Genomic DNA, 13,458 nt, shown 5'->3' with positions numbered 1-13,458 from the left:
ATGGCCACAGAGGGAGGCAAAAGGTGGCAAAGCGACATGCGAGTCATGACATTCATTTCATAACTGACACAATTCACATATAGGTGGTTTTTGACGTACAACCACAATTGAGTCCAACATTTCTGTTGCTAAGTGGAGTAGTTCTTAAGTGAGCTTTGCCCCATTTTTACAATCTTTCTTGCCGCAGTCATTAAGTGAACCACTGCAGTTGCTAAGTTAGTAACATGGTTGTTAAGTGAATCTGGTTTCCTCTTGACTTTGCTTGTCAGAAGGTTGCAAAAGATGAAACACAAAGATGATACTTGGGACCCTGCAACTGTTATAAATACGAACCAGTTGCCAAGCATCCAAATTAGATGTCCCAGATTGTTGGGGGCAATATGCTGACTCTGTAAACCATTTAGAGAGGGCTGTAAAGCACTATGAAGTGGTACAGTACATAAGTCTAAGTGCTATTGCTATTATGTGATCATGGGGATGTTACAACTGTTGTAAGTGTGAAAAACAGTCCTAAGTCACTTTTTTCAGAGTCGTTATAACTTGGAACGGTGACTAAATGAATGGTTGTAAGTCGAAGGCTACATGTACTCACATCAGAGAACCAGTGTCATGCCCCTGATGGAGGCTGACTCTGAGGGAGAGGAGGAACAGCCGACAGGGAGTGGAAGTGTGGCTCCGGAGGTTGTGGAGGAGGCTGGGGAAGGGCAGAGGCCAGCTGAGCAGTCAGAGGAGGACCTAGGCCCATCCCTTATCCATCCTAGGGCACGCAGGGAGGAGAGGATCAGAGAGAGACGTAGTCTCCTCGGGAGGAGAGGGCCTTGATCCTCTTCATGGGCTGCAGGTGTGAGAACTGAATAAGAGTTTGGACCAGCGTACTGGCAAATCGCTGGAAACAAAGCATGTTTTATTTTGGTCTGAAGTTATCTTGGTTGGCGTCCTTCCAACAGACTGTGCCTTGTTATCTCCTTGAATTTGGTAAATACTTCTCCCGTTCCGTTGTGGAAATTTCGTCATTGTAGTTTGTCTGTTTTTTTATTTCACCTCTATCTGCTCATTAAGTTCAGACTGTATTGCTTTCTTTTGAAGACTATTTTTGAGTACGTTTTATCTCCAACTGAGTATTATTGAACAGTGGGGCCAAGTTGGAGGCATTAAAGGACATTTATTTATGTTTTTGATTTTGTGACGTTTGTGTTACACTCTGGGTCATCACCACCAATTTGGTCCAGTGCTTAAAGTTACCAGACTAGAAGCCAGGAGATGCTGTGAACTCTAGTCCTGCCTTTAGTATAAAAGCTGGCTGGCTGACTTTGGGCCAGTCATACACTCTTCTCAGCCCAACTCATCTTGTAGGGTTGTTCTTGCGGGGAATATAGGAGGAGAAAGGAGTGCTGTGTTCGCCACCTTGAATTATTTATAAAAATAGTAAAGATGGAAAAATAAATAAATCAGACATTATAATGTGACATGAAATTACATAATGGTGTCATCTGCACAATGAGGCGTGATAACATTGTCATTTTGATATTGTCATGGCTTGTATTAGTTTGAGTCAGTGTAAAATCAATAAAAGGCTGAAATGCAAATTTTCTCATTGCATAAATTTAGTCCCAAGTAGTCCGTGAAATTCAAACCTACAGCAAAAACAAAATAGATGCAAAAGCCATTGCCTTGCTTTCCATTTGATATCTGAAATGAAGCAGGTTTATTTTTCCAACCTCACAATTTTTCATATTCTGGTTCAAACGGTATAGGGAAATATTCTAGTTATCCCTAATCAGCCCAGGATGCACGTCTGAAATGTGTACAGTTTAATAATTCCTGTGCCTATTAAATGCTTGTCAAAATAATAAATGAATTAAAATCCTTTGCTATTTTGACAGGGGATGATGGGAATTGCATCGCAAATAATCTAAATCAAATAAGATTGAATATGCCTGCGTAGGGATTTAGGAGACAAGCAATAGGTTGGTGGGGTTCTAACAGCAAATCTGGAAAGAAAAACCAAGAGAGTGGTAGAGCTTCTTTCTCTGACCGCATTATAGAGTCAGGACACTTAGAATAATTCTATGAATCAATAAAAAGTTTCCCTCCAATTCTTCTTTCTTCACTGTAGCTTTTAGATTAGCTAACAGATCAAGATGGAGTTGTCTTCAAATGTTCTCTGTGCTTTTTGATTAAGAAATATCACTTATTTCAAACGGCATCTTGGAAAATAGTATCTAGTCCAGGGGTCCCCAAACTTGGCAACTTTAAGACTTCTGGACTTCAAATCCCAGAATTCTCCAGGCAGCTAAGTTGCCAAGTTTAGAGACCTCTGATCTAGTCTATCACTTCTGGTGAGATCTACTTGGCACATATGGATATCAGAGATAACAAACTGAGTTCCTGTCCCAAACAAGTTTTTACTAAGTACAGAAACAACTAGCACTTCATATGCAGTTACAAAAGGGGCTATTGAGTTAAAAAGAGAATGGGAAGTATAACATTGCAGAACAATTGCTTTCCTTGCTAAGGTCTGGTATCAGGGAAGAAAACAAGCAGGGAAGAAAGCAGAAATGCATTGCAAGAAAGAGAGTCCCACTTAAGTTTATATTTGACTTCTGTTGCTGCCAGGTACTAGGGAACTACCAACTTTTTTTTTTTAAGATCTTTTTACTTTTCGTATACCTTCTTCCTTCTCCTTCCTGAGTTAAAAACTAGATACAAACTCAAGGTAAACCGCACCAAACTTGATTGCAGGAAATCTGACTTCAGCAACAGAGTGGTCAATGTCTGGAATACTCTACCTGTCTCTGTGGTTTCTTCCCCAAACCCCAAAAACTTTACTGTCTACTATTGACCTCACCCCTTCCCGAAGAGGTCTGTAGGGGGCGTGCATAAGTGCACCAATGTGCCTACCATCCCTGTCCTATTGTTTCTTTTTATTTTTCTTATATGTATCCATTTCATTTATTCATAACTGTGTATATACTTATACCTATTATCTTGTAAGTGATTGACAAACAAACAAACAAACAAATAAATAAATACCTGCCTCCATTCTAATGGTGAAATACAAAATTGAGAACTAGAAGTGCCATGTCCAATTATGTCTGCTCCTCAATGGAGATTAAAAAAAAGAGTACACTGGTCATCCATTCATAGACTATAACCGTATCTCATCAGTTTCTTCCTCAGGTTAAATGCCTTTTAAAGTCCTTTAACACTCTTGCTAAATCAATACGTAGAACCATAGAAACACTGGAAAACATGGGCAGGTTTTTAGATACAGAAACACATTCAATGAAATAGAACTAATGCCCTGAGCAGCTTTCACAGTAGGCTCCAGCTAAAACCTGTCCTCAGCACTTTTTTTACTTGATAGGAGAAAGATACTCTTCGCCAACAAATTCCTTACAGCATGAGTAATGTGTATACAAATATTAGTGAAGTTGTAATAAAACAATGTCTCTTTAGATAACCCAAAAGAGGAGGGTATCACAAGTAACTTATTCATCTCAAGGGGAGTATACCTAAACAGGTAAAGAGAAAGATAAGAAGTGCTGAGGAACAATGGAGAATATATGCAATAATCCTCAAACATTAATTTCATCTTCTACATCAGAGAAGGCACAAGTTACAAGAGATTTCTTCTGTTAATAGTCATGATTTTACAACGTTATTAAATGGGAAAACAGAGTTTTTAAAAGCCCATTAAAACAGCCTCTCAAACCCTAGCAGTAATATTATGGTAAATCTTTCAAATATAGGGTTACCCCACATTCTCCCTTCTAACAGAAAAAAGTACAGACCATTATTTCAAAATGACCCATATGTTTACATCTGGGGTGCTTAGGAGCATCACTCAGCATCATAAAAAAATACTTAAGGGATCTTTTTGAGGTTGCTGAGATACTGCATCCCTGCAATTGAAGAGGTTTGTCTATTTATGCCTCGACTCTAGCACAAGGTTCCTTTCATGCATATCTTGCAATTCATCTTTGAGCATCAAGGAAGAGCTATATTGACAGATAATTATTTTCATTTGGCAAATAAGGCATCCTTTCTGGAACATAGCCATCCATGACCAAAAGGGGACTAATAGCATCTTCAATGATCTGGTCTCCTTGCTCAATTCAGACAGCAGCATTTTAGATTTTAACATGACATTTAAAGTTTGCGATCAAATTTGCACATGGGCTAAGAGCCAAGGACAAATAAACTTGCTTATAGGATTCCAATAAAGACCTCTGCACTGGGATAGAAAGGAAGCCAAATTACTTTTAAATGCTGCACGCTCAGCTATATGAAATCTCAATTCCCCCCATCCCAAGGGCCCTCCAATAGCCAGATGATCGCCTACCATTTCTCCCACTGATCCTCAATCCGGCTGTCCTCCTCTGTGCTCGACTGCATTTTACCTTCAAGCTTCATTGAAGAGGGTCCCCGTTGTGGGGGAAGGTCATAGGGCCTATTAAAGGGAAACCTCCTTCAGGCAGGAGCGTTGCCTCTGGGCTGTCCTTCCTGCCTGTCGCCGGCTTAGGGAAGAACTGCTGTTTGTGCTGCACTCTGCTTCTCACAGCACAGTCTAAGGGAGCTCATTAAAAATAAATGGAATCAGCTGTCTGGGTACAAAAAAAAAAAGTCCTCTGGGTTGAGATGGTGCCAAGTCCTGCCCTCTGCTTCCCTCTGGAAGCCAGACTCTCTCCCATCAGCTGCAGTCAAGGGAAAAAAGAGGAATCAAGTTACCCGATTAGCAGCAGGATGCTCTGCCCAGTTGTTCTGCCTTTGACCTTGGAATGACACTGCCCCAACCTGTCTGCGAATGACCACGTTCCCCCCCAAGTGTCATTGGGTGATGTAGTCATTTGAAGTCTAATTCAGAAAAAGGATAATCAGAGATGTAGAGAGCCAGCAGGAAGATACAGGGCTTGTTTTATCCCCAGGGTTCAGGCGATCACTGCTTCAGGGTTGTTTATTCCAAGCCAAAAGTTTATTTCGGCTACATTATCTTACAAATGTTCTTGGATAATTCACAGGTCAGCTTGCAACTCAGGAGGACAATAAATCCTACTTCGAAAGGGAAGTTGTTCTAACGCCTGCATTCACTTTCTCAATCCAGATGGGAAATTAGCTTTGTTGACTATTATTTCTATCAACCACAGACAGAATAGCAGTTGGAGCAAACAGGTTTATATGAAATGCTTATCTCAGATGGCCAAGATTTATTTATTTTCCTCACAATATATTTCTAAATTCTGATCTTCCCATACCTGCTTGGCTGAATATCCAACAATATTGAATTTGCTGCCCATTACAGTCCCTACTCAGGAAATGGCTGCTGTGGAAGCTATATAAAACGATTTCCATATGGTGATCAATTCATCTAAAAACTACTCTTCCAGGAGAGTCTGCTCCTGGAGTAGCTGCAATTAAGATGCTTTTCTAAGTGGCCTTCATGTGGCAGATGTTTCACATCATGAAAACATGTTCAAGTAAGTCCTAGTCTTTATTATTCTATATATCATTACAACTCTCCAGAGCAGTGAAATTGATTTAAGGGAAGTGCTGCAGAAAGAAATGTGTTGGTTTTATTTTTCTAAAAGAATTGCCCTGTGGGGGAAGGCAGTGGATTAAGAAGCAACTTCCATGTTGAAAGTTTGTTTGTTTATCTTGGGAGGGGGAGGAAAAAGGTGAGTGGCAGGATATCAATTCTGGATGACACAGAGGTGCAGGATTAGAGCTTCAGCAAAGCATTTCAACACACACAGCTTGCTTCTCAGCTCTTCATGTCCAAAGCTGCTCTCAGTTGCATTAAAACCAAGCAGATTACTTTGAGACACATGTTAGGATAATTCCAAAACCCAGGTGAATTTAAAGCTTTTTAAATGTTTGCTTAGATACGTTAGGACTGTCAACACTAACAACTGTGTGTTCATTAACAGATTCTTGCTGCATTTAATTTAAATCGCAGAAGCCTACTGGAGCTATGCTGTTAAAGAACTGTTCCAGAAGACATTTGATCTTCTATAGTTGAAAAACTATAAAAGTCCATATGCTTCATTCATTTCTGACAATGGAACACTTAAGAGGGTCATACTATTGAATATATTATCTTTGAAATACCTTTACAATACAGTCTCTAAAGATAATGAATAAGCATGGCTAGCAGTCTAGATAGAACATGATAGTACTATTACTAGTAGAATAGCTGGAGTAAAATGATTCAAGTCAGTCTTGTGGCTCCAGATACCATGAGTTATCTTACAACTGCCATACTTTTCAGAAAGCTGGAAATTGTCCCAAAATTTGGAGGTACCATATTGGGGAAGACTGGCTTAGAGAGAAATGATTACCAGCTTGTAAAATCAAAGTATGTCCCAAAACACAACCCCAAGAATTTTGCAACAGATTTAACCTGGAAAAAAAAAACTTTTGACTACAGTATTTTACTTACCTGAGTTCTGCCCAAACAAAAGTAAATAATATTTTATTACATTTGCCTTTTGACATTGTTATCTCTCCCTGTATTCCTGCCTTATCTCCATTAATGAAGCCTGGTATGCTTTTTTAAATTACTTCCATGTATTTGATATATCATATTTTCTATTCCTGTCTGTTTTTCATTTTCAGTCTTGCTTTTCCCATCAAAGCTGCCAGTTTGGATTAGGCCCATAGACTCTCTAGTTCAATCTGACAGCAGCCAAAGCTCGGGCTCTTCAAAAGAGGATGCCAAACTCTTGAATATAACAGGATGGGATAGCTGCCTCTGCTATGCCCAGATTGTAAGTTTCCCAGCGGCTTCCTTTGCCCAGCATTGGAGATAGTACAGTGGATCAAATAGGCAATTAGTCTGATCCAGTAAAACAGGAATGGGCTGACTTCAGGCTTGTGGGATACTGCTTTATTTTCCATAGAACATAACACTCCATCGACAGAGTCAAGTATGTAAGGGTAGCCACAGAGATAGAGGCAGATGCAAATAAGGTTTGGAGTAGAACCCATTACTTCCAGCAAGCCCCTTCTATGCACTAGAATAACTTACACAAGCAGTACAAATCTTTACCTGATGTTCTCTAAATCTTAAAGTCTAACACCAAACTCTAATAATCAGCCATCAAAAATTCTCAAGGAGCAATTCAGCTTTAGGTGCTCAAATATTTAATATTACATACAAGCAATATTAAGACTAGGAAATAAATATAATAACATCAATCACCCTTAATCCTTTTTTTTTTTTTTTACAAATTGAGTTTACTTATTGTTGTTCTATTCTCATAATTTATTTTAGATCATTCAAAAACCTACTAAGAAACTCTGATCTACTTTCTGCTGTCAAACTCATGATCAAACTGTGCACTGTTATTTTCCTTTCATGAAGCTAAATTAGCTAGAAGAGCATGCACTCATACCCCAAAATTATCATTGTCCCTAGGTATGTGTTTTATCATTTCACATATCCATCACAACTAGGTTGCTTTGCCATTCCTTCCAACATTAAATTATATTGGGCCAAATAAATTCTCCAAGCTCAGATGTCAGGCCCAAGCAACACAACACATAACCTCTCCGGTGCTGCTGTTCTATAGATGTTGACTTTACTAAATTTACTATAAGACAGTAAACATTTCTTTCCCTTGCTCAACATGCATTCCACTGATTACTTGATACTGTACTGTAATTACAAAAGAATACATACAGTTCAAGAACACTGAAGCCAAGGCCAACAAACATCAGAGCAGGAGGCTTTATCCTGAAGGACCTGCTACAACTTATGACTAGAGAACACTCCTGCTCATCATTGATCAGGAAATATCCCAGCTGCAGCATTATCTCACACCCCACAGGCTGTTGCTTATGTATAGCCTGCCCTGCTGCTGCTATTTCAATAGAGACTACATCATGCACACTCAGTATTTTCTTCTTGCTATTGATTGTGACAAAGCATTTGCAGAGATTGCCAGTTGCACAATCAGCAAAATTGCTGATGTACATACACTGCTTGTTTGTTTGTTTTTACAGTAGGGAAGGTTTCTTCATTTCCATATCTATGAGTTGCAGGTCCTTCTTATATTCCTTGATGGTGTTTGGGGTCCATGATTAGGGTTCATTTGGGATCACTTCAAAAAAGTGTCATTGCTGAAAACTGATATAGTCGCAAGCAGATTTGCTGCTAATTCTCAAACCATTTGGCCGTAGGAATTTCTAACCCAAAGCCTATGGTGTTTACTGGCTATAAAAACAACTCACTTTGGATCTTCCTTGGTCCTTTAATTCTCACAAGGATTCACAATGGTTTGGAAAAAGCTATCAGAAATCTCCAGTAAATACAAGCCCCTTCTTATAGCAGGAACCTCCATGTTATGTATATGCAACAGGTAGACAATAAGGGCTTTTCCAGTAAATGATAGTAAATGATGAGTTGGAGTAATCAACTCATTACTTTACAGCCATAGTCCCAATAGATCTGCATGCAGCAGGTGTTTCTAGTCTGAAATATTGCACTGAGGACAGGGCTAACCTTAATACCAGGATGACAAATGACAAATGTTATATTTTCTCCTCCAGTCATTCCTCTTTCCTTCTTTAAAATGTTTTCAAAATATTTCACAAATTCCTCATTAAAGTAAGAAGATGCTTATTTAGCACAAATGCCTCAAATAAACTTGAACTCTAACTGATTGAAGCTTCTGAACTGAGTACAATAATAATTTGTGTGTGTGGGTGGGGGGGTAGGAATAGACATTTAAGATTTAAGCTGACTTCATTAGCCTAACCTGCTTCCTGAGAAAATTTTCTCAGCACTGAATTACTCATTTCTAGCTGTCACCTTGACTTCCTGATAAGAAAGGCAAACTCAAAAACTTAGGAAAAATAATTGCTTTCTGGCCTTAATATTGCTATATTAAAACCTCCTTAAATCAGAGTTTTAATCCCTTTTTCTTAATCCATCTGCATGACTTTGGAATTGCACCAATATTGAAATGTGTGTATGTGTGTGTGTACATATATACAGACAGTATATTTATATATGTACTGTCTGTGTATACTCCTTATTTTAGATTTGCATTAGAAAAAATAGGGTATATTGAAATGAGAGAGAGAGAGGAAATACGTCATTTTCAGAAATTCATGCAGAAGCATGAAAAAGAACATACTGTGTTTCCTCTGAAAATAAGACCGAGTCTTATATTAATTTTTGCTCCAAAAGACACATTAGGGCTTATTTTCTGATTAGGTCATATTTTCTGGGAAATACAGTATTAAATGCATCCTCCTGGCTGACGATCTTAACTGGAGCTTATTTTACAATTCTGCGAGCTTATATTATGATTCTGAAAAATGATGCTAGGGCTTATTTTCCAGATGGATCTTATTTTGGGGGAAACAAGGTAGTAGGAGATTGGCTTGAGCTAATACACATTAGCACCACTGTAACAAAGTAATGTAAAGAAAAGACTGAAGATTTTATGATTGCTATATTGGCAACATAGTTTGTCACAGATGTATTTGCATGAAAAGCAAATACAGTATGACTGAGTACCCAAAATCTTCTTTATCCCTTCCAAAACCATCCAAGGCTCCTTTAAGAGTGTTTAATGGCAGGGAAGGAAAGGTTCTACTGTTATTTGGCATTTTTATTTTATTTTATTTTACTCTCTGAACCCCTGAGGTTTAGCTTTTTTTTGGTACAACAACTCAGAGTGGGGACCACAATAGAGGAAAATACCAAATGTCATAACTTTAGTCTTAGACACTTTCACTGAAAAAGAACAGGCAATAGTCAATGCCAATCAAAGCATCTTGAGGCAAGAACACAGTAAACTGAGGATTTGGGCAAAGATATAAGCTTATTATTATACCCTGATTTTACATTTTTACCTTTGTCTTTTTATTTTCAGAATTCAAATGTCCTGGTTTGTTACATTAGTCAACTGTGTTTCATCATTGCTATAAAATGGACATCACTGGTTATAGACTCAGTATTATATATGAGCTGATTTCACAATTGTACAGAGCCTGTACTAAGCTAATGACACCTAATGATTCCAGCAACAGCTATTATCTCTGCTTTGTTCTGCTTGTCTTGCCTGGTTTTGGAAATCTGACTATGATATTGTTTCTTGCATTTCTGGATACTGTTCTTTTTATGAACGTGCAAGGAACCCAGGAGACAAATAGTGTATCCAGGAGAGTGATTTGGGGACAGGCAAAGACTATCATGGGAATGGCTGAGCATTGCTCCTTCTCTGAATTAACTAGTTTTGAGAGTAAGTTTCTGCTTTCTAATTTGTATTTTTAATGGCAATTTTTAACTGCAGATCTTGCAAGTTTCTTTCCTTTTCTTTAATATCAACTGCAAAGAACTTTGTAACAAATGTAACCAGCAACTTTAGATCCACAAGTGAGAATACAGAAAGCTATCATCCACATGTGATAATACTTATTAAAAAAAACCTTTGCAGAGGTTTTAAAGAATTCCCATGTCTTTCTATAATTTCGTAGCATAGTTTAAAGCAAACACATATTGAATTGTCGAGCTATAAGGTTAATTATGAGGATTTATTAAGCTCTGAATTGGGAATCTGTATCTTCAGTGTAATAAAGTCTCTCTTACTCTTTCTTCTTGGTCATCTTTTTTTACAAAAAAAATCTTCTTTTCATTTAAAACATAGATAGAAAATTCCAGAGTAAAGTGCAAGCCTTAAACGTGACGTACATTTCCCAAGATGTTTCTGAATGTGACTTGGCACATTTCTGGGAAATAAAATGGTAGGCCCTGCACTATTTCTTTGGCCAGAAAACAAATATCAAAGGTTAACTGGGATAATAGTGAACATCCTGGATCATAGTGGGAACATCCCTATCATAACAACCATTTTGCAGGAATACCTGTCATTGCTCTTAAAATCCCCAAATTTGGAATTTTGGATTTGCCCTCCAATCCAAAAAAGTTTGGCAACCAAGATAAATGGCACGATTCACACTTATACACTTTCCTTCAGTCTGGTGCCTCCAAAAAATTGGGACTACAGCTTCCAGCGTTTCCAGCCAGCACTGCTAATGGTAAGCTGGGATCTGGGTGATGTGATGCCAGGATATTTGGGCACATGCCATCTTGGTACAGTCTAATGTAGCATATTAGCAGTAGTTCATAATCAGCTCTGTCTTTCAAAGGTTAAATATATGGGCATGGGAAGATTAAAGCCAACCTTTGGGAATTCTGATGCTTAGACCCTTATTTTGCAAATTGTCTTGAAGAATTTAATTAGTCATTGTATAAAGAAAGAGGTTACAAATTACTTGGCCATTAGCCATATATAGAGAATGAAAAAACTCATTTTATTCTCCTTTCTTTTAATGCCATCCCAGTAAGCAGTTAATTTGGGAGAAGATTTGGAAGCGCTAGAGTATATCCTACTAATGCAAACTTTATGGTCACATTAAGGACAAGTTTAAAACAATGTCAAGTTAAATTTCAAATGCGAGTGCTTCTTGTTAAGGAAAACTATATAGTCTCACATTCAGACCATGACATTTATTACTAAGAAAATGTAATTTCTACTTTCTCTGTAGACTTAAAGCAAGATGATTGAACAAGAATGTGGTTTATAAAACAATGCATAATATGGAAATTCCCTTTCCCTTCATATTGTAAGAAAACAAATCATCTAATGAAATGTACTGAAGGGAAATTCAGTGCAAACAAAATGTACTTCTCACACAGCAGATATTTATAGAACGTGCTGCCTCAAGATACATGTTGTAAGACACCTAGAGTTGTTCAAGTAGACAGCATACAAATAATTAAGCAAAATCTGAAAACATAGGATGGCTGATTATTTAGATGGCTTGAAAATGGAATTAGACAAATAAGAAGATAAATGTTTTGCTAAACAGAACCTGCAGATATATGGACAGTATCAACTTATGCACAATATTAATAATGTTCCAGTGTGAATGCTAAAACTTCATAGTCAAAATGGTTTCATTAATAAATAACCTAATAGATATTGGCTGGAAATTCTGGGAGCTGATCCATCTGCCCTAGGTGATGTTGAGCCAATCATGCCTGGGAAAACCCCAATGATTTTAGAAATATGTAATATTTTTGCGATAATGGGCTAAAAAGGGTCATCCTAATAGTTCAATGAGGATCAGACTATGCTCAGTGGTTCCAAAATGTTGGATTGAGATAGAATATTAGAACAATCAGAGAGAAATATAACACGAGATAATACAGCTGATGGGGTGGCACCTAAATGAAATGACTACTTGAAAATGATGCGAAAATAGACTAGCAGGATATAATTTCTTCACTTAAATAATATACAGATTTTTGAATGGCCAAATACCACAAATATGGAAAAAATGCAAGAAAAGTTTAAAACTTCCATTTTTAATTTTGAAAAACATAGCATGGAGTAAAGGGAAGAAAGAGTTTAGTTCTACTCCTTTTGTACTGTATTATTGATGAGCTGCAAAAATAACTTCTGAAACTGAATATAGTTTCAGTTTACTATATAAAGACAATGAAAAACACACAGAGTAAAAGTAAAAATGACTGCTGAATATTAATATTAGAACTCAGATAAGGTAAAGTAAAAGTTCCCCTTGCACATACGTGCTAGCCGTTTCTGGCTCTAGGGGCAGTACTCATCTCCGTTACAAAGCTGAAGAGCTAGCGCTATCCGAAGATATCTCCATGGCCATGTGGCCATCATGATTAAACGCCGAAGGTGCATGGAACGCTGTTACCTTGCCACCAAAGTGGTCCCTATTTTTCTACTTACATTTTTACATGCTTTCAAACTGCTAGGTTGGCAGAAGCTAGGACAAGTAATGGGAGCTCACTCTGCTACACGGTGCTGAATTGCCAACCTTTCTGATTGACAAGCTCAGTGTCTTGGCCACTGAGTCACTGCGTCCCTAGAACTCAGATATATATGGTTAAATAGGCTAGCAATATTTTCAGGACAATTGAAAGAAAAGTACTTCTTCAAGCCATACATAAAAGTTTTCATAACTCAGGGTCACCAGATATAATAATACATCTTTAATAGAGAAGTAGACTGTTTTATAGAGGATAGGTTTACTACTAATTGTAAGTGGAGCCAATGAGGCAGAGCAAACAATAGTTGAAAGACCAGGTTCATATTCATATTTAGCCACAGAGGCCCTAGATCAGGGGTCCCCAAACCTGGCAACTTTAAGACTTATGGACTTCAACTCCCAGAATTCTCCAGTTGGCTGGAGAATTCTGGGAGCTGAAGTCCACAAGTCTTAAAGTTGCCAAGTTTGGAGACCTCTGCCCTAGGTGATGTTGAGCCAATCACATTATCTTGACCTTACAAGATTATTATAAGAAAAAATTGGATGGTAAGTACTAAGTATCCTTTACTGTTTCTGAAGGAACTACAGGAACATGTACAGATGTACTCCCTTCTCAAATCAAGTGTATCCATAGGTTTCTTG

General features: G+C 37.9%; 1 protein-coding gene across 3 annotated transcripts in view; it reads right to left on the bottom strand.

The window, feature by feature from the left end:
• Positions 1–13,458, bottom strand: part of MAPK8IP1 (mitogen-activated protein kinase 8 interacting protein 1) — a 72,696-nt gene that overhangs the window by 56,285 nt on the left and 2,953 nt on the right. Inside the window, exon 1 of one of the 3 annotated variants that reach the window (XM_026671293.2) lies at positions 4,346–4,546. The exons of the other annotated variants lie outside the window; for them this stretch is intronic. Within the exon in view, the coding sequence (XP_026527078.1) occupies positions 4,346–4,416 (71 nt within the window). The 5' untranslated portion in view covers positions 4,417–4,546. Of the gene's footprint in view, positions 1–4,345; positions 4,547–13,458 lie in introns of those variants that run through there. 3 annotated transcript variants of the gene reach the window in all.

The sequence above is a fragment of the Notechis scutatus genome, chromosome 1 (genome assembly GCF_049901735.1).
Source record: "Notechis scutatus isolate UNSWTSFEM ecotype Mainland chromosome 1, rNotScu1.2, whole genome shotgun sequence".
Taxonomy (NCBI): Eukaryota; Metazoa; Chordata; class Lepidosauria; order Squamata; family Elapidae; genus Notechis; species Notechis scutatus.
Note: the sequence above shows the minus strand (reverse complement) of the source record. Positions and strands in the feature narration are given on the sequence as shown.